The 18,050-nt window shown below is 41.4% G+C and overlaps 1 protein-coding gene across 1 annotated transcript in view; it reads left to right on the top strand.

The window, feature by feature from the left end:
• The first annotated feature begins 6,022 nt into the window (after positions 1-6,022).
• RASEF (RAS and EF-hand domain containing) overlaps positions 6,023-18,050 on the top strand; it is a 34,929-nt gene continuing 22,901 nt past the window's right edge. The window contains exons 1-2 of the mRNA XM_059834151.1: positions 6,023-6,390; positions 17,903-18,049. Coding sequence (XP_059690134.1) covers positions 6,023-6,390; positions 17,903-18,049 — 515 coding nt within the window. The remainder of the gene's footprint in view (positions 6,391-17,902; position 18,050) is intronic.

Below are 18,050 nucleotides of genomic sequence, written 5' to 3'. Positions count from 1 at the left end.
TGTACTTTTGATATAACATGGTACATCTCGGTCCTGAAAAGGACACGTCTATCCTCTGTCTTCAGTAATGCTCATCATTAACTAGATTTGCACATGGGGAATTGCATTTTGAGATGCCCATTTCTTCAAGAACAGAGAAGGTTCATCAGTAGATGTAATTTGGTTTTGACTATTAGAATTGGAAAAAGTATGTAGACTTTCAAACACAAGGAAGGCTTATGTACCTGACAGACTGTGTATCTTTCAGTTAAAAAAAGATACTATCTTATCCTAGAAAGCTTATTTTACCTATCTCTTTAGACTATTCTGTCCATTAGAACACTATCAGTGACTCTCTTCATGGCTTCTGTAGGAAACTTAGGAGCCTGATGAATATGGATTTCACCATCTGTGACCATGCACAAAGGAATATTTAGTCCATGGTGAAATTCGAACTCTTAATAATAAGCAGCATGTAATAATCTAATGTAATAAATGACTTTTCCATTGACCTGTTATTTCTCTGTGCACACAATAACTGTTTTTCTTTTCAGTTCTTTTCATAAATGGACTCAGAAAATTTTGCTTTAGATTAATTTCTTTTACAGCTAATGGGAAGGAAATAGTAAAAAATTAAGCAGTGGTCAGGTTTTCTCTCCACAGTACAATGTAATTACTGCTTGTTGTAGCAATCCAGCCTTACCACAAGAAAATAATGCCAGAATGGATCTAGCAGCTTTGATTTCTTTGAGCCTAGTGGGGCTGAAAAGACAAGGGAAGAAAAGCCTCTATTTTCCCAGGATTCTTGTGGATCTTTCCATGTGAAACAGTCTCATTTGCCCCTTTGTTTCTGAGGAAGTGTTATTTCCATACCTGAAGGTGGAATTTAAGAGTCAGTGAGTTCTGTTTCTTTTCACTCAGCCAATTCTGCATTTCTATTCTTGTTCATTAAAAAGCAAGGTATTTGTCAGGATTCCTAACACTTTAAAAATAGGACAGTTTAAAAATATTATTAAAAAAAAAATCAAGATATCATGAAAATCATCATGAAAACCTTCCTGTAAAAGATGAAATTCATAAGCATTTGTGCTAGCTGCTTATGTTATTCAAAACCATTACAGATTTTGAGAATTGGCAACATGACAGCGTGTGTTTATAACAGTCTTTTTCTGTAATTTCTGGGGTTGGAGTACTGTTGTTAGAGCAGCGTGAGGATGACTGCTAACACCTCCAAAATAGGCCCAGCAGTCATTATTGGTCATTTCAGCATCTTCCTGGCTATTCAGTTGATCATACAGACAAGATTTTAAAAAGGCTGTCAGAAGTTCATACCTCCTTTGCTGCCAATACTTAATAAGTTCTGCAAAGCCCCTTGGGTACTTCACTATTCTTTTATTAATGGTCTATTTTCTCTCTTCCAGGCTGAAGATGCTTCCTCTGTATGGTTTCTGCCTCAGTCACGGTCTGGAGTCCATTAAAGAAATCAATAAAACCACGAAAATCTTTCATAACCTTACTGTCCCAACTAACATTTCAGTTGAATGAAAAATTCTGTGTATCTTGAGACATTTTTGGCTTTGCAATGTACCTCTGCTTTGACAAGGTGCTTTTATGTCACTTTATGTCTCATTTTTTACAAAGTCAAAATATAAAATCGTATTCTTTTGCAATATTATGCAAGTTACTTAATTTCTTTGCCTTGGACTAAGTTTTTAAAGATATAGATTATGCCTTTTCCCCTTCAGAGGTTATAATGACGCAATATATCTGAGAAACACTGACTACATGATGGCTCTTACTAGATACATTACCCTGAGTTTTTAACTGAAAAGAATAAGAGTGAGTCACATTCAGTAGGACTAAAAATTATACGGCAGGAAATGAGAGTACGTAGCAATGGTCTACAATCTGCCCAGACTTGGCATTTAAGTACGTGCACCTATCCTGTATGCTTCGCACGAGGTACATGCCTGGTTATAACTGGGTAAACAGCTGAAAATGCCATCAAAGTAATAAAAAGTCCAAATGAAGGCACAGTAGGAGAAAGACATAGAAGGGAAACAGTAGGGGGGAAGAAATACTGCCACAGCCCATCTGCTGGAGACCTCCCAGAGCCACTCCACTCTGCATGCCTCCCTCTCATCATGCCCTTCACCCACCTGCACACACTGTGCTTCCCTTCCTGATCGTAGGGAGAGAGCGAGGTTCATGAACAGCTAGGGCTACAAAAGGAAGAGATGGAGTGCCAAATTGGGATTGTGATGCTTTGAGATATATGGTGGCTTGCAGAGGTGGTAAAATTTGTGTCACCAAGTGGAGAAATTGCAGTAGGTTTAATTAATTAGTTTTCATGGTGCTGTGGCTGGTATGATACCTGTGTGTAATACTAACTGTTTTCAGTGAGATATTTTTATTTTACTCGTTGATTCTGTTTTACTTACGCTCTACTTTCCAAGTAAACTGCACAGTTTGAGCTAAATTACTTAAGCTGTCCAAATGTAAAACAGACAAAGGTGAATAAGAGTTATTGCAACCATAAAGGCATCCATTCACTCCCTTAACCATGCATAATATTGGGAAGATTAGTTAATATATGTAAGAACTATAGAAAAGAAATACTCTGTCTTCAGAGTAAGGTCTAAATAGTGTACATTAAATTGTAAATAATGCCCAAGGCCACATACAATAATGAGGAGAAATAAATTATGGAATAATTGTTCCAGTTTATGTGCTATTTCCTAACTTTCAAATGCTTGATGCTCCAAGCAAAAGTCTTCCTTTAGTATGTATGTAAGATTCCTAAAACAGTATCTAAAGAGGGATGGGAAGAGGGCTGCTATTTCAGGTATGGGATCTGCCTGATCCCAGGTATTAGATCTGCACAACATTCCAGCTTTTCTGGACTTCTGCACAGTTCTGCAAAGTTACTTTCAGAGACCACATGTATTCAAATAGCATTTAAGAGTCCTGTAGCTTATCTCACTGGCCAGCTCTTGTCCTCTGCTCTTTTGCTTCCTGGGGCAACGCTAGGTCTTGATGTCATATGGTGCCACACCTCCCATTTCTGGTTACCCGGTCTCTTCTAATCTGCTCCATTTAACCTCTGTGGCTATAAGAGCATCAAACCCCATCTTTTTCCACTCAGTACAATGGGACACTTTAGTAGTGATATAATGAACCTCTTCTTGTTCATGTGTTATCTTAGGCCTCCCTGAAGTTCCTGAGCGTGATTTCATGTTCTGTTCTGCTTCTTCAGATGAACAGATGCTCCAGCTAACTTACTTAAGTGTTTCACGGCACAGTGAAGTAAAACAGATAGACTGAAAATTGTGTGTGGGGTATATTTGTATCTGTAGCTTCAATATCTTACTTATGAACTTAAAACTCCTCCTGTACCATATCCACACTATTAGACCACAGAAACACTGCTTTGCTTTTGCATACTTACATAATTTAGAGCTGTTTTTTAAAGGGAAAGATCCTTCTAAGAATAGGCACATAATTTCAGAACAAAGCACTGTTTTGCCATTGCCTGCTGGGAATCCTGCCCTCACTACTCACCCTTAGGTCTCATCAAATAAATAATCTTTTATTTGTTATCTCTGTGCTGTTGTGCTAGGACCATTTGACTGAACCATGGCCTGCGAAGCAAGCACTGGTTGTGTGCCATTGTGTAACACTGCAGGCACCATCTGTTTTGCAGGATATACCTATGCCATGATAGTGCTAAATGTTACATCATAACTCATGCCAGTGCCTGAGATTTGTGTGGCAAAACTTCCGTAACAGTGGAAATAAGGGAGATGCCAAAGACCAAATTCTGTCTTATGACATCCACTAAATACACAAGGAATTTTCTGCACATGAAGGCAGAAATCTGACCCATGTAGGCGTTGCATTAGCAAATATTGCAAGACTTTTACATGGCTTGATTCAAAACTGAATGTTAATGTGAAGCTTTCTATTTGTTTTCAATGTTACTTATTATTTACTTTTATCACATAGGTAGAAACATAAAGCTTTCAAAGAAAACCAAGATGCAGACCTTTGCAGCAGGAGGGTCAAATCCCAAGTCATATAGAAACAGGACTACATAGAAAAGTTTGGGAAAGGATGGTGTTAAATTTCAGAGAGAAAAAAGATGGGGGCTATATATCCAAATTCTATGCCCTCTACTTCGCGGTCCAAGGTAGTCACAACCACAAGAGATACACAAAACAGAGTGAGTAAGAGAGTGGGCAGGATAAGGATTACTGACAAACATCAACGCATAAACCTGCAGCTACAAAAGCAAACAAGAAGGTGAGCACATTGATTTGAGTGTGGGAATCCTCTGTCTAGTGAGACACATTCAGTCCCAGATGAGGCTGTTCCCATTCAGCTCAGGAGCTTGTCAACACTGAAAGCCAAATGTCCCAAATCCTATCAGCAGAGAGCTGGTGTGTGTAAGCAAGATAAGTTTGTCTCTTTCAATGGCTGAACAACCCTTCATCAGCCCCATAAGGGCTTCATGACGCTCTTTGGGTACAAAAATTTGATGGGCAGATGAGAAACCATGGAACAGAAAGAGCCTTTGTTAAATTCTGCTTTACTAAACCACTAGACTCAGAATCTGAAGATGATACTGCTTTGCTACTCTTAGTAGTTTTACAGTTGTGTAATGGAAATGTAGTGACAAAAAAGTATAAAATCATAAATTGAAGTCCTTCAGTTATCTGATATTTTTGAGCTAAAATTTGTATTCCAAATTACTTAACAGCTGTATTTCTCTAGAGCACAGGGAACATTTCACAAAATGTTTTATTGACTAGAGATGCATTCTTGGCATGATTTTAGGCTAAGTCTGTCCAAGCCTGACAAAATAGTAATAAAAAACTGTAAAATATTAATAATTTCCTTTGAGGGCATTCCACACCTCTTAGGCAGAGGAACACTTTATAGTTCCCACCTACAGTACGTGATTTAGTCTAATGAGAGGTCAGCTGGACTATTTGTGCTTTGCTGGATCATGTATTTAGCCTTGGGCTATGTTTCGGTCAGTAAGGAAACACGGTTTCGATAGTTGGATTTGTATTCTGTTTAACTCTATCACAACTTTGGTATATGCAATTTACATTTGCAGATAGACAAACAAGAGTAAGTACAGAGAAATAAAAAACCTCCTCAGTTAACATTTAACTGCTTCCAATAAAACCTGAATTTTGTGTCGGACTTCAAGAAAGTGAGAAGTCTCGACTTCTGTCAAGAAAGACAGACAATAGCTCTTCTATACAGAGTGCTGAAAATCTGACTCCTTTGGTTTATTGATTTGAATCTAGCTTTTCCATTGTCAGTTTAAGCTGGTATTTTAACAATGTATGTTTCTAAACTACTGATGGTGGGATAGCAGTGAGCACATACTCAGCCATGTATAACTCCAAGATGGTCAGCAAAAATTCGTCTAGTGAAACTTTGGGTCATCCTGGGTTCCTTGTCTTCCATGAACATAGAGAGTATTTTTATTCTGCTAGAAAACAGAAATGAGATTTAACACCTTACGGTGACTGCATAGTATTGGGACTCACATTTGGTTGCTGCAGGGGGGTGGGACGTGTTTTTAACGTGTGGTGCTCGTAAGTAGTCACCTGTGGTGTTCGCCACACACTGGGCAGAGAGGTGCGCAGAGGCAACACCCTGCCCTTGCACCTCCGGCTGCGGGCGGGAGCCCGGGGCAAGGAGGGGGGCAGGACCCGCCGGCCGCCGGGTCGGGACCTTCGTGCCTTCTCCCGGGGACGCCGGCAGCCCTACCCGGCTGCCGCGGGACGCCTCAGCCGGGCCAGGCGCCCGCCCCGGGAGAGAGCCGGCACCTGCGTCCCGCCCCCCGCCTCCCGGCCGCTCCCGGCCCCGCGGGGCGCCGGGGCGGAGCAGGGCCCGTCCCGCCCCGCCGAGCCGACGGCAAAGTTGCGCCGCCAGGTTGGGCCGCCGCCACTCGTCCCGTCGCGTCCCGTCCCGTCCCGTCCCGACTCGGCCGCGGGCAGGGGATCCGCGCCCCCGGCCCCGGCCGATGGATCCCGAGGCGGCGGGGGACGAGCTGTCCCGCCTGCGAGCCCTCTTCCTGGTCTGCGACACCAGCGGCTCGGGCCGTATCGAGCGGGAGGACTTCGCGGCGCTCTGCGCCGAGCTGCGGGTGCGGCCGGCCGAGGCAGAGGCCATCTTCCAGCGCCTCGACAGCGACCGCGACGGGGCCATCACCTTCCCGGAGTTCGCCCGCGGCTTCCGCGGCGCCACCCGGCGGCGGCCCGGCGGCGGCGGCGAGCCGGAGCGCGAGGAGGAGGCGGCAGCGGCGGCGGCGGCGGCGGCCGCCGCGGGGCTGGAGCAGCCCTGGAGGGACTTCGAGGTGCGGCTCGGGGACGAGGCGAGGTACATCCCCAGGTAAGGCCCGCGTCCGCCGGCGCTGCCGCCCTCAGCCCCCCGACCCCGGGGCGGCGGCGGCGGCGGGAGGGGCGCCCGCCCCGGTGGGAGCAGGGCTGCGGCTACACGGGGACCGGGGCTGAAGCCTGTCCCCCCCGCCCCGTGGGGGACCTCGCGGCGCAAACGGCCCCTGCCGCCCTCCGGAGCCCTCCTGGCAGTAGCTTGCGCCGGTGCTGATGCAATACCCTACTGGGGAGCGGCCGTACCGCAGTTCAGCCTGACCCCTCGCCCGCTGCGCTTGCAGGTGTGCGGAGCCCTCCCCACCTCTGCCTCCCGGTTTTGAGGGTTTCCAGCTCTGTTTCTCCAGCGTGCAGCCGCTTGCTTGATTCCTCTCCGCTGCTCTGCCAGGGACCCACGTGGGAAAATCAGGCCGGTGAAGCGCACGGGACGCAAAGTGCCGCCAGCTCCGCAAATGAAACTTTGTGCCCCCGCTGTCCTCCGACCAGCAACTTTCTTGCGCCCCTGTCTTCCTTTTCCTGGTAAAGGCAGACCAACACCACCTTTGCCTCCAGGTTAACGGTGTTCCTAAGAACGGCGCTCGGGCTGAGGAGCTGGCTGAAGTCCGTGGGAGCCGTTGCCCTCGATGTCAGTGATGTCTTCTCCCAAGTGACTAGTGACAGGACTAGAGGAAATGGCCTCAAGTTGCGCCAGGGGAGGTTCAGGCTGGATATTAGGAAAAATTTCTTTACTGAGAGAGTAGTGAAACATTGGAATAGGCTGCCCAGGGAGGTGGTAGAGTCACCCTCCCTGGAGGTATTCAAGGAGCGTGTGGATGTGGCATTGTGGGATGTAGCTTGATGGGCATGGTGCTGTGTGGTGTTGGGTGGGTTGGTTTTTGGTGTGTTGTGCCTTGTTGTTGTTGTGTGGTGGTTGGCTTGCGTGGGTTGTTTGTTTGTTTTTTGGTTTTTTTTGTTTTTTTTTTTTTTTTCAGGTTGGACTTGATGATCTTACAGGTCTTTTCCAACCGTAGTGATTCTGTGATTCTATGAAGTGAAGACAACGGACGGTAGCTTGGTTTGGGATTAAACCCAGTTACTTCGGGTCTGTCAGTACCGAGCTTGTTCCAGTTTACAGAGGCACATTTTGGTGATTCGCAGTGATCTGCCTGAAACCTGAGGTGCTCAAAATTAGTATGAAAATGTTGGCCATAAAAAGTACTGAGTGAGTCTGCTTCATTTAAAAATTGTAATTTAAGGTGGAAGACAAGAAATCTGAGTTTAAGGGCTTGGCAGCTAGTTAAGAGGCAGTTAAAGAATACATACATGAATATATCCAGAGAGACTGTGTCAAGCTGCAGCGGGTCCTGGCTGTGGGGTACACAGAAGCTAAAAAAGCACATTAGTTTCTGTGTAACTTTTGTAACAATCGAGTTGAATGTGCAGTTTGTTGTTTTACAGGAGCATGTGTCAAATCATTGGCAAATTTTTGTCATACCAGTGTCCACATAGTGTACCTTAAATTCCTATCTACCCCAATAATTGGGTTCTAACCACTTTTAAAAATGTGTTTGGATTGTGAGTTGAAAAGTTTGTTCAGATAAATTATCAGTTACTTAACCTGCTACTCATGTGCACAACTAGAGTCGATTGTTCTTTTCTTTCTGGACTGGAAGGGTAGGTAACGTTGGTTAGTCTTATTGGACTGCTCCATTTCAGACAGAGCAGTAACTTCATACAGGTATTTCTTACTTAGTTGATAATGCCTTCCTTGCTACATACTTGCTTTCTACAGAAAGAGAACAACAACAAAAAAAAGGCAGTTTGAAAATTTGCAGAAGCAATTCATAACTTAAACTAAAGCCAGATAGAAACTCAATAGGAGATGGAAAATATCTGACTCATGAACAGTGGTGGCTTGTGAAAGCATCTGTCCTCTTTTGGTAATACGCCCATCTCAGTGTCTTGGTTACTATGTTTGCAGCAGCAGTTTGAAGATAGTCCAGCTGGTTGTCTACGAGGATAGCAGGAGTGAAGGGGAACAGTTTTCGTTGGCTTGACTGTGCAGAAACGTCCTTTAGTTTTGTTAAATTCAGCATGACACAGTTAGTGTCATTTGTGTTATGAGTCTTGTGCATCAAAATTGCAAACAGAACTAGATTTTGATAGTTAAAATACATGTGTATCAGGTGGGCAGTATTTGGTGTAAATGCTTCCTATTCATGTTCAGCTTTGTAAATAGCTTTGAACATCCTTCGTAGTTGGCTGTATTTATTAGGTGTGTGCCAACGTCAGCTGAAGAACAGCATGCCCTTTGTTTTCTTGTTCTCTCTCTTTCCTGTCCTGAAGTGCTAGAAGCAGATCTGTATTACAGGTCAACTTTTTCCCATTTGTGGCCCACATCTTTTTTGTTGAAATGTATGTGTAAGGTTTTTTTCATGTGAATAGTCCCACTAAAATCATTAGGATCACTTGTGTAAGTAATGAATATATTGAAATTGAGGAGTCTGGGCATAGGAGAGATTTTAAGCAACAGAATATAAAAAACCCATGTAAAGTACAAGCTGGTACTACAAAAAAGTTATTTATCTTTTTATTTAAATTATTTAGTTTTTCTTAGTTGTTTATCAGTTCAGGTTTTTTTTAGGGAAAGGCAGTACTTTGAAAAACAGACCTACCTTGGAACACACCTGCATTTTCAATACTATAAAACAGTTGGTGTCCTCACATTGTGGTTATTGCTCTTCATATGTTTTCTGTAACGTTGGCCTTGAAAAGAGTGAGAAAAGTAATTACAAAGAAGGGAGTCCTCAAACCCAGATGAGTGGAGATGTTCGTATTTTTCAACTCTGTCATGTGTGTTTTTTATCTTGATCATTTTGGGGTTCAGTCCCTCAAAATGCTGTGCCTTCTGGCCCCAGACTATCAAAACACTGGCACATATGCTTTGATGCTATTGTGGTTTATACAGAGAGAAGCAAGGCATAGCAGGTGGAAGTAGTGACATAAAACCGGGGCTGAAGTCAGGAGAAAATTACGCAGTAAACACCTGTGGTCTCTATCATTCCTGAGTTTGACTGAGTGCCTGTGGAAGTCAAGGGGAAATTTTTCACTCATATCAATACATATGATTCAGCCTCTGTTTCTGTGACTGAGCTTTTAAAAGCCATGAATAAGGCTCCATAATGAGGTGTGAAGCCCAGTGACAGATCCATATACTGACCCTGTCCTCAGTGTAGTAGCAGACATTAGATGCAACATTGTTTACTGCCAGGTACTGCCTCGTTCCAGGTACTAAAATAAGCATATACTACAATAAGCGTATTTTGAATTTAGTTGATTTCAAAAAAGATAGTTTTATTACGGGATGGATCCTGCCTCTGTGTAGTTTGGTGTACCGGTTGCACAGTTCTGTTAGCTTATACTTTGAAACATCCAGGTCTTGTACTGGGGCTGTGGTTGTATTGCTTGCAGTTAAATAGGAAGAGTAACATCAAAGGGTTTCTTTTCAGCCTTGCTTCTTCCCTCCCCATCTGAATAGATTTTTGGGACTAAATTCAGTTAGATTTCGTCGTAAGGTGGTCACTGTGAGTCAAAGTATGGTTTGCCACAGTCTTTACACATGCTCAGCAGGCAACTGTGCCACTAGCACAAAAAAAGTGGAAAGTCTTTCCAGGCTCATGACCTAATATAATGTGTGAAGTCTGATTTTAGTGGAATTGCGTAGAGAGTTGGGGGCTTTTTTGGCATTCATTTCATTTAAAATGCAGCTACCATTCAGTGTTGTTGTATTCAATCATGTATAATGGGTAATTAAACACAAAAGATTGCAATGCCTTTGGTTTGTATGTAGTGAATTGCCAACTGGAGTATACCTGTGTGAGCCATAGGAGATCTGTTTTATTGAATACTCAGTCATGTTCATTAGTTTGTTTCTCTAAGAAGTATTTGCAATGGTACAGGAGTAGACAAAAAAAGTTAAGAAACTTACCTATTTGGTGCTCCAGGCAGTGAGTGCTCCAGTGTACTGCCCGCACTGGCAGGGTTTAGCCCTTGACCCTGTTGCTGGGTGTTGCATTCTTTTTTAGTATGTGGCCAACCTCAGGTCTGATTGGATTTCAGTGGTAAGATTGAAAGGTTCCCTTAACGCTCCTAACAGGCATGTGTTCGTTGAAGCATGTGGGAAAGTCTCCTAATGGCAATGCTTTTCCATTCCTCAGCTTGAACAAAGAATGATCCAACATCCACTGATACTTCAAGAGAAAAACTGTACTTACGAATGTTACAACAGTTGTTTCTGTCTGTAAATTACAGGCAAAATACTTCCCGGAAAACAGATTTTGAAATTTTAATGTCAAAGACCTTCAATCAGAAAGAACGAAGACTTGGGACTGTGTGTGCTGTGTGTGTTCTTGTGTATTGTGGGATCACTCTGGGATAAACTGAATCCCTTTAAGGCATTTTTTGTGTGATATTTGGCAAATTGGATAATCTGATTGGAAAATGAACTAAATTAATTTGAGCATGAATGGGTGGATGAATCTGGAGAAGAAAGTGTGTATCCCTATTTTGAGTTAAATTCTTCTGCTTCTGAGAGTCCTCATACTTTGTTGCAGTGCTTTTTAGTCTTGAGGTCTGTTTTACTTGTGTGCCTTCTACTTTCAGCCAAGCTGGCCGTTCATTGGACTCCAATTTCAGCGCTGCCAGACTGTGAGATTTTATGCATCACACAATTCCAAAGTATCCTAATGTGATTATGATAACAATTTGCCCCCAATCATGTCATCTGGAGCTGTATAGAAAATGTGGATCTGGGGGGGGGTGTGATAAAACGAGCAAAGAATGCTGTTCTTAATATGAGCTACATAAATTGTGAAGACAGGCGATGCTCATGGGATATACTTCTGTGCTACAGCAAAGGACACGGGCTCTGCTGCATAAAAAACCGTCCAAAACCTGTCGTGCTCTTGCCACCGTGAGCCAGGATGGATTTTTGCCAAAGTCAATACAGTGCACAGCATCAACTCTTGTCAGCAATCTGTGTTTACTTCCAAGACATGATGAGCCATGATACCCGCACTGGAGAGATTTCCTTGGACGTCAAAGTGTGTTCCCCAAAGAGGGAATAAAGGCAAATCCTGAAACAAAACAAATGCTGGGTTCCCCTTTGTCACAGAGCTGGAGATGGGATCTCTGCTGTAAAAATGATGTCTTGTCTTTTAATACATCTCATGACAGGGGTTTGACAAATGTGCTCTGCTGGAAGTGTGATGGATGCCTTTCTGTGAGCTAGAAGAATTTCTGAGCTACCTTAGGTTTTACTGCTCTTCTGTTTTTTGATTTAATCAGAACAGCATCTGTGCCAAATAACTTAAGCACTATAGCTTTTGTTTTCCTGGTATTTTCATGTCACACGATCATTTCTCATAACCATATCCTTTGGAGCGTTCTCCGTTTCCACAGACTTCATCTTTCCCTCCCTGTCCCACAGTCTTTTCCACTCCTGCTCCGCTGGCTCCAAATCACCCTCTGTCTTTAGGAAGGGAACAGTATTTATTCCTTGGAAACATTAAAAATCCCTTCCCTGGGAATCAGCCCTTGGCCAGGCTCTGTCATCTGGGGGTTGCAGATTTGTTCGTCTTCTTTTAATGCAGCCTGTTTCTGAAGGGGCAGATACAGAAAAACAAAAGGTGGTATTAAAAAACCCCATCATGCTTCAGGTTGAGAAATACTTTGTATTTTACACTGTGTTAATGTTTCATGTAATCTGTTTTTCCTCAAGGCATTTAATCTAGGACAAAGTGTTAGGCACTCAGCTGTGACAAAAGTAGATCCTTTCCAATTTGAAATGGATTTGGTTGATCTTTTCTGGTGGTTGCTGTGGTGGCATATCCAATGTGTCTGCTTTTCAGAAAAAGGTATTTCTCTATCTCTTGGTGGCACGCATAGGCTATTGGTCTTCTGTGTAAGGACAATCATCAGATGCATAATGCTTGATCTTTCTCTTGCTCCAACCACCCAGCTCATACCTTCCTGGCTCAGACCACCTTATACTTCATTGCTTCATGCCCATACCAGAACAGAGCTGCTACAAGTGGTGAGAGTAATTTTACAAGCTCACCTACACTGGGAAGAGACCATTAGAACAGCGTTCTAAAACTTAGGAATTGGAGCATGTTACCAGCATGAAAACAAATTTAAGTGTAGTGGTGATTATCTTTGTTTTTACCTGCACCTACAAAAATGGAAACTATATTTTTCCAGTGCTTGAAAGATGTCTAGGTCAAGAAAACAGAGAGAAAATGTTTGGGCACCTTAAGTCTGCAGGTAAGAACATGGATAAGAAACAATATAGAAGTGAAGACAGAGGACAGTAATTGGCAAGGGATGGTGTTGAGAAAGATATGGATATACACAGAAGAACCTACAAAAACAGTCTTGCTGGGGAATGCTTTTGTCTCGTTTTCTTCCCTCTCAATACAACCTTCACCCAGCTAAGCCTGACAGCCCGTGTGCAGCTCCCGCCTAAGTGAGCTTTTCCCTTGTTTTGCTGCTTTGTTCTCCCCAGAGTGCTGTGCACAGGGGGGGGCTGAAATTGTGTTGGTCACCTTGTCAGTCTCCACCTTTCTCAAGCAGAACCAGGTAAACATACACAAAATAGCAAAAGAAGAAATACTGAATCTTCACCACGTGAATGAGGGAAGGTGGTATTATAACATCACTGGTACATCTTTGATTTTGTCCCATTTTCCACTAGCTTATTGCACTTTGTACATCTTTGATGGAATACTGTACTGAAAATACTGGCCTTGGGGTCAGACTAAGGGGCCCATGTAACATAGCATCCTCTCTCTGCAACTACATAGGGAACACATGTAAGATACTGAGCAACTGTAGAGTTATTGTTCTTTGATAAATTCCATCAACTAACAGCTGCATTCAGAGTGTGGATCATCAGGCAAACCGTACATTCAGCAAACCAAAGTAAGACTATGAATTGATATGAATATGATATGATTTCAGGATTTCAAGGAAGACCAGTTTTAAAGGGCAAACCTGAGCATTTCTGATGCATTTTGCTGAAACTGAAGTAAGAGCATTCTAGTTGCCTGTCTATGCAGCAGAAAGATAGACTATTCAGAGTTCAGGAGTCAGCTTGGCAAAATACATTTGTAGAATATTCCTTGATAAATAATTTTTAATAACTAATGAATTTGCAGAAATAAATAGCATGTATTCAAGGGGAACTGGAGACAAACAAACGAATTGGGCAATATTCATTGCAACTCATCTGTCCTTCTGCAGTGGTGTCACTCATATTTACCAAAGCAAGTGAAAACAGGAGCAATTGAAAATATGGAAAGAGATAATTCAGAACAATCCTCTCATAAACATCAAATAATTAGTATATGTTGATATAGAGTGTATATATCTGCATCCTTCTAAAATCCTGAGTATCTATAAAATATTATCACAGTGCTTGCTCCCAATTCATCACGGATACTTGGAGTGATTAAATCAATAGCAGTCTTCCCAATTCAAGAAAGTGTATTACTTTTTGCTGAAGGCGTAAGTGATTAAGCAGAGTCCCATCAATTTTGTTGCATGACTTTAATTTCTCCTCTGTTTTTTTGTTGCTGCAGTAGTTTTTGAGTCATATTTTTAATTAAGAATTCCCATAAAGTTGCCATAGAAGCACTCAGGAAAGTGTTACTGAGAATTTCAGTGGCCAATTTTAATCTAAAAAAGCCTTCCAGGCCCTTTCCAGGATCCTGCACCGTTGTGGTTGTATGGGTATTGTTTTGCTTCTTAAGCCTAAGTATTGCTTCATAAAACTGGGTCACTGAGATATTTTGAATCCATCTGGATGCTAGCTGGTCACTGGGCTAAGGAGGAATAATAAATATAAAGAGGTTTTTGTATCACAGAGGGAGAATAAACTGTCACAATAACTACTTTGTGCTTCTGCCTAGTGCATCTTGAAGCAGACTTAGCTGTGTGGCAGAGGCTCAGCAGCATCGAGATACTGATTTCTATCTTCAGTTCTGGTATGTGTATTTGCATACTCTTTGAAAAGAAGCTGCAAGAGGGAGTGGCTGTGGCATTCTTTTAAGGAGGATGAAAGTTGCAGAAATACATTACTAATATTCCACTACAAATGTCTTCTGCACCTGAGACAAAGTAAGCAAAGGCCAGACTAGTTGTTTGATTCTCTACTCCCATCAGCGTAAGATACTGTACCTTCAATTTTGCTACTCCATTAATAATCTGTGTGGTAGGAGGCCTCTGGTATTAACATTATGCATGTGCTGCTTCTGAACACGGGATTTGTAGTACAGTTTGAGGTACAGTGTAGTTTTATGGATGTAGCTTCATTTGATTTAAAGGCAGCAGCTGGTTAACCTTGCACAAGATGGGGTGAGAAGGATAGAGTACCAACATAACCCTATAATCTTTAAAAAAAGTTATGTAGGTCCTTAAAGATCCAACCCTAATTCAGTGACCTGTGATTTGGAAGAGAATCAGGAAAGCATTTGCTCAAGTAACGAATATTTTATGTTAGCATCAAGTAACAAGTAATTTTCCTGCTATTTGCTTACTTTCTGGGAAACAAGGTTATTAGTAAGCATCTTGTTGGTGAAATTTAAAGGAAATTTAAAGGAAAAAAGAAAATTTCAGAACACAGATTTCATGTTTGCATTTCATATTTCTAAAAATCATCTATGTTGACCTAGATTGTGCTGAATTTGTCTGCCTTGGAAGATTGATGAACTCTGTCCATCTTGCTGTGGCTAGTGCCATTTCTATTCTACATGCATTCTTCAGCAGCTAATTCTGGATATGCACAATGTCTGCTTCTATCTAAAAATTGAAACTATTCTGGAATACTTTATTGGCTGTTTTGGCGAGCAATTTGCAGCTCTGAAGGATAACTGCTGAAGTGCTAGGAATTTATGAAATGCAGCATATGTTGCCAGCTCTCAGTCCAACTGTCAAAAATAAATGGGTTTTCACATGGAGAGACTACGGAAGGGCTACATTTTGTAATGCTTGAAGTACAGCCAGGGTCTAGCTTCAAGCCTACCCAACATTAATGGAAGCATGGTAGGAATTCTATGAATGGTAGGAATTCTGTGAATGGTAACACCTTGAGACACTGAACTTACTGTCTGTCCAGCTGCGTGTACTTGGAAGTCAGTGTCTAAATGATAACAAATCTGCTGTACTGTTGACCTTTAATTGAGATCTGATGAACTCAAACCTCAGACTAATTTTGTGAAACACGCTATCATCAGAACTGTTCCAAAACTCTGTTGTACAGTAAACCCTTTAGCCCAGAAATCTCATATTTGTTTGTATGAGTACAGAGTGTAAGGAGTGTAGTACAGAGTGAAAGGAGGGAAGATTTTAAGTCTACTTTTTTTTTTTGTTTGTTTTTTCCTAGTTTTAATATTTCTGATGGTGCTGATAATGTCAGTGTTGTTTTAGCGCAAAGTTGTTGCTGAGGAAAATGCCCTTAACAGTTTTTTAAATGTGAATTATTAACCGAGTAAACATACATTTGGGGAGTTCTTTAATAATATATTATTTATACATAGTTTGTAGCATCTGATGATCAGATAAATCTGCGCATTATTGTGACTATTTGTGAACCTTTACATCACTCTGTTTAAAATACATTCTGAAAAAGAAATTGTGTGCATACATTGGAAGATATTCAGAGCACTATATTAGGTTTAACTTAACTTCTGGAAATACTAAATACAGCTAAAGCACTGGCCTTTGTAAAGGAAATCCTTTGCAAGACAGAAACATGTATGTACACAGAAATGCCCCTGGCATCAGTAAATCTATATTTCTTTGTGCTGCTGTTAAGTTTCTGTATGTTGAAATGAATGTCAGCATTTCAGCTGGAAACAGATTTTACAGTGTCCTGAAATACTTCAGTTGTTTAAAGCGGGAATCTGAGCTATAGTAACAGTTATGGTACTGTTGTAATAAAATGTTATACCTTTAGTGGGGAAATCAAACAGAAGAAGCGGAGTGCTGCAATGTTGATTATCTAAGATGTGGAATTGCTTCAAGTGGGAAAAAATGCAGAGAATATACACTGATTGCTGATGTCATGCATATGGTGAAGGTATTAGATAGCTCTACCTCCACAGAAGATAGGAGAACATCAGCTGTCTAACGAGGAGGATCATTAAATCAGAGTTTAAGCTTTCCTTTAACAACAAAAAGAGGTCATGTGTTCGTGATATGTTAGATATGTTGTTAGATCGGAACTTGCAAAACATTATTTTTGTTTGCATTTCTGCCACTGATATGCTGTATTTCCTCATTTCTGGTCTTCTTCCTCTACCTTTCTAGACCTGATCTTCCTTTTTCCTTTTTTTTCTGTTTGATTTTTAAGTTATTGAATACCAGTACATGGTCTGGAATATAGTCTATGTGGCAATTGGCTTCAATTTCCCTTGCTAAATTCTGTTACAGAATTTTCACTGGGATATTGCCTTAGGGTAATCCATATATTGGAACGTAGTTGGCACGTAACACAAATGGTTACATGGCGTTACTAGTGGTATGACCAGAAATCAGTGCTTTTTATGTAGTAACCTGTGTAATAATGTTTTGGTGCTTATGCTATTCTTTGGTTTTGTAATTTGTCAAGATTCTTTGCTTTGACAATTAAACCGGTATACAATCTATGTAAATGAGTCCAGATCAAATGGAAATTAGAATATACTGTTCCTGCACTGGGACAGCTTTTAAGAAGCAGTATAGATTTCAGGAGGGCATTTAGTAACTAAAGGATCTACAGAAACATTTTCTTTCTTTCTTCTATTCCTTCTTCTTTCACATGAGGATGATACACAGAATTAACTTCTTATAACAATGAATTTTTTGGGGTATAAAACAGGGCTGGCATTATGAGGATTGCAGTCGTCTGGACCAGAATAATTTGTCTTAAACCAAAGAACTGTATTCTCATATCCCCTACAGCTCCTGCCACGCAGTGATACAAGAGATGTAAACACTAGAAGTCCTAACAGCTGAGGGAACGTCAAACATTTTTTCTTGAAGGAGATACGATCACCTCCCTCTCTCCCCTTTAAACATCCATTTTAACTTAGATGGTTGGCATTCATATCCATTACCATTTCTTATGCAGCTTCCTGAAGTCGTAAACTTCTTCATGGATTGTGATTAACATCAGAACCACCAACAAACTTGATATACATTATGGGTTACTTCAGTGGCATGCTCTTCAGTACACCATGAATAGAAGTACAAAAAATTTACTTACGCTAAAAAGTTTTTTCTACAGTAACTATATTAAAGTAGAGACGCAGGAAGGGTAAACATAATTTAGAAGAATTCAGACATAATGTGCTGAATGTTCAAAGTCCATATCTAACTTGCTGTATTTTAAAAATATGCAAAAAGGGGAATATCTTCATTTGTAATACATTTTTCAAACCCGCTATAGAACATTGTTCCAACAAATGCTTTAAAATGTTATCTCTCTTTTTCAGACAAGAGCAGGTCAGTGTTCTGTATCAGAACATACACATAGCTGAACCAAGATTAATCCAGCCGTATGAGCATGTCATTAAGAACTTCATCCGAGAGATCAAACTTCAAAGCACAGAGATGGAAACTTTGGCCATCGCAGTAAAAAGG

Source organism: Gavia stellata, chromosome Z (genome assembly GCF_030936135.1).
Source record: "Gavia stellata isolate bGavSte3 chromosome Z, bGavSte3.hap2, whole genome shotgun sequence".
Lineage (NCBI taxonomy): Eukaryota > Metazoa > Chordata > Aves > Gaviiformes > Gaviidae > Gavia > Gavia stellata.
The sequence above is the reverse complement of the archived record's forward strand: the minus strand, read 5'-3'. Positions and strand labels throughout refer to the sequence as shown.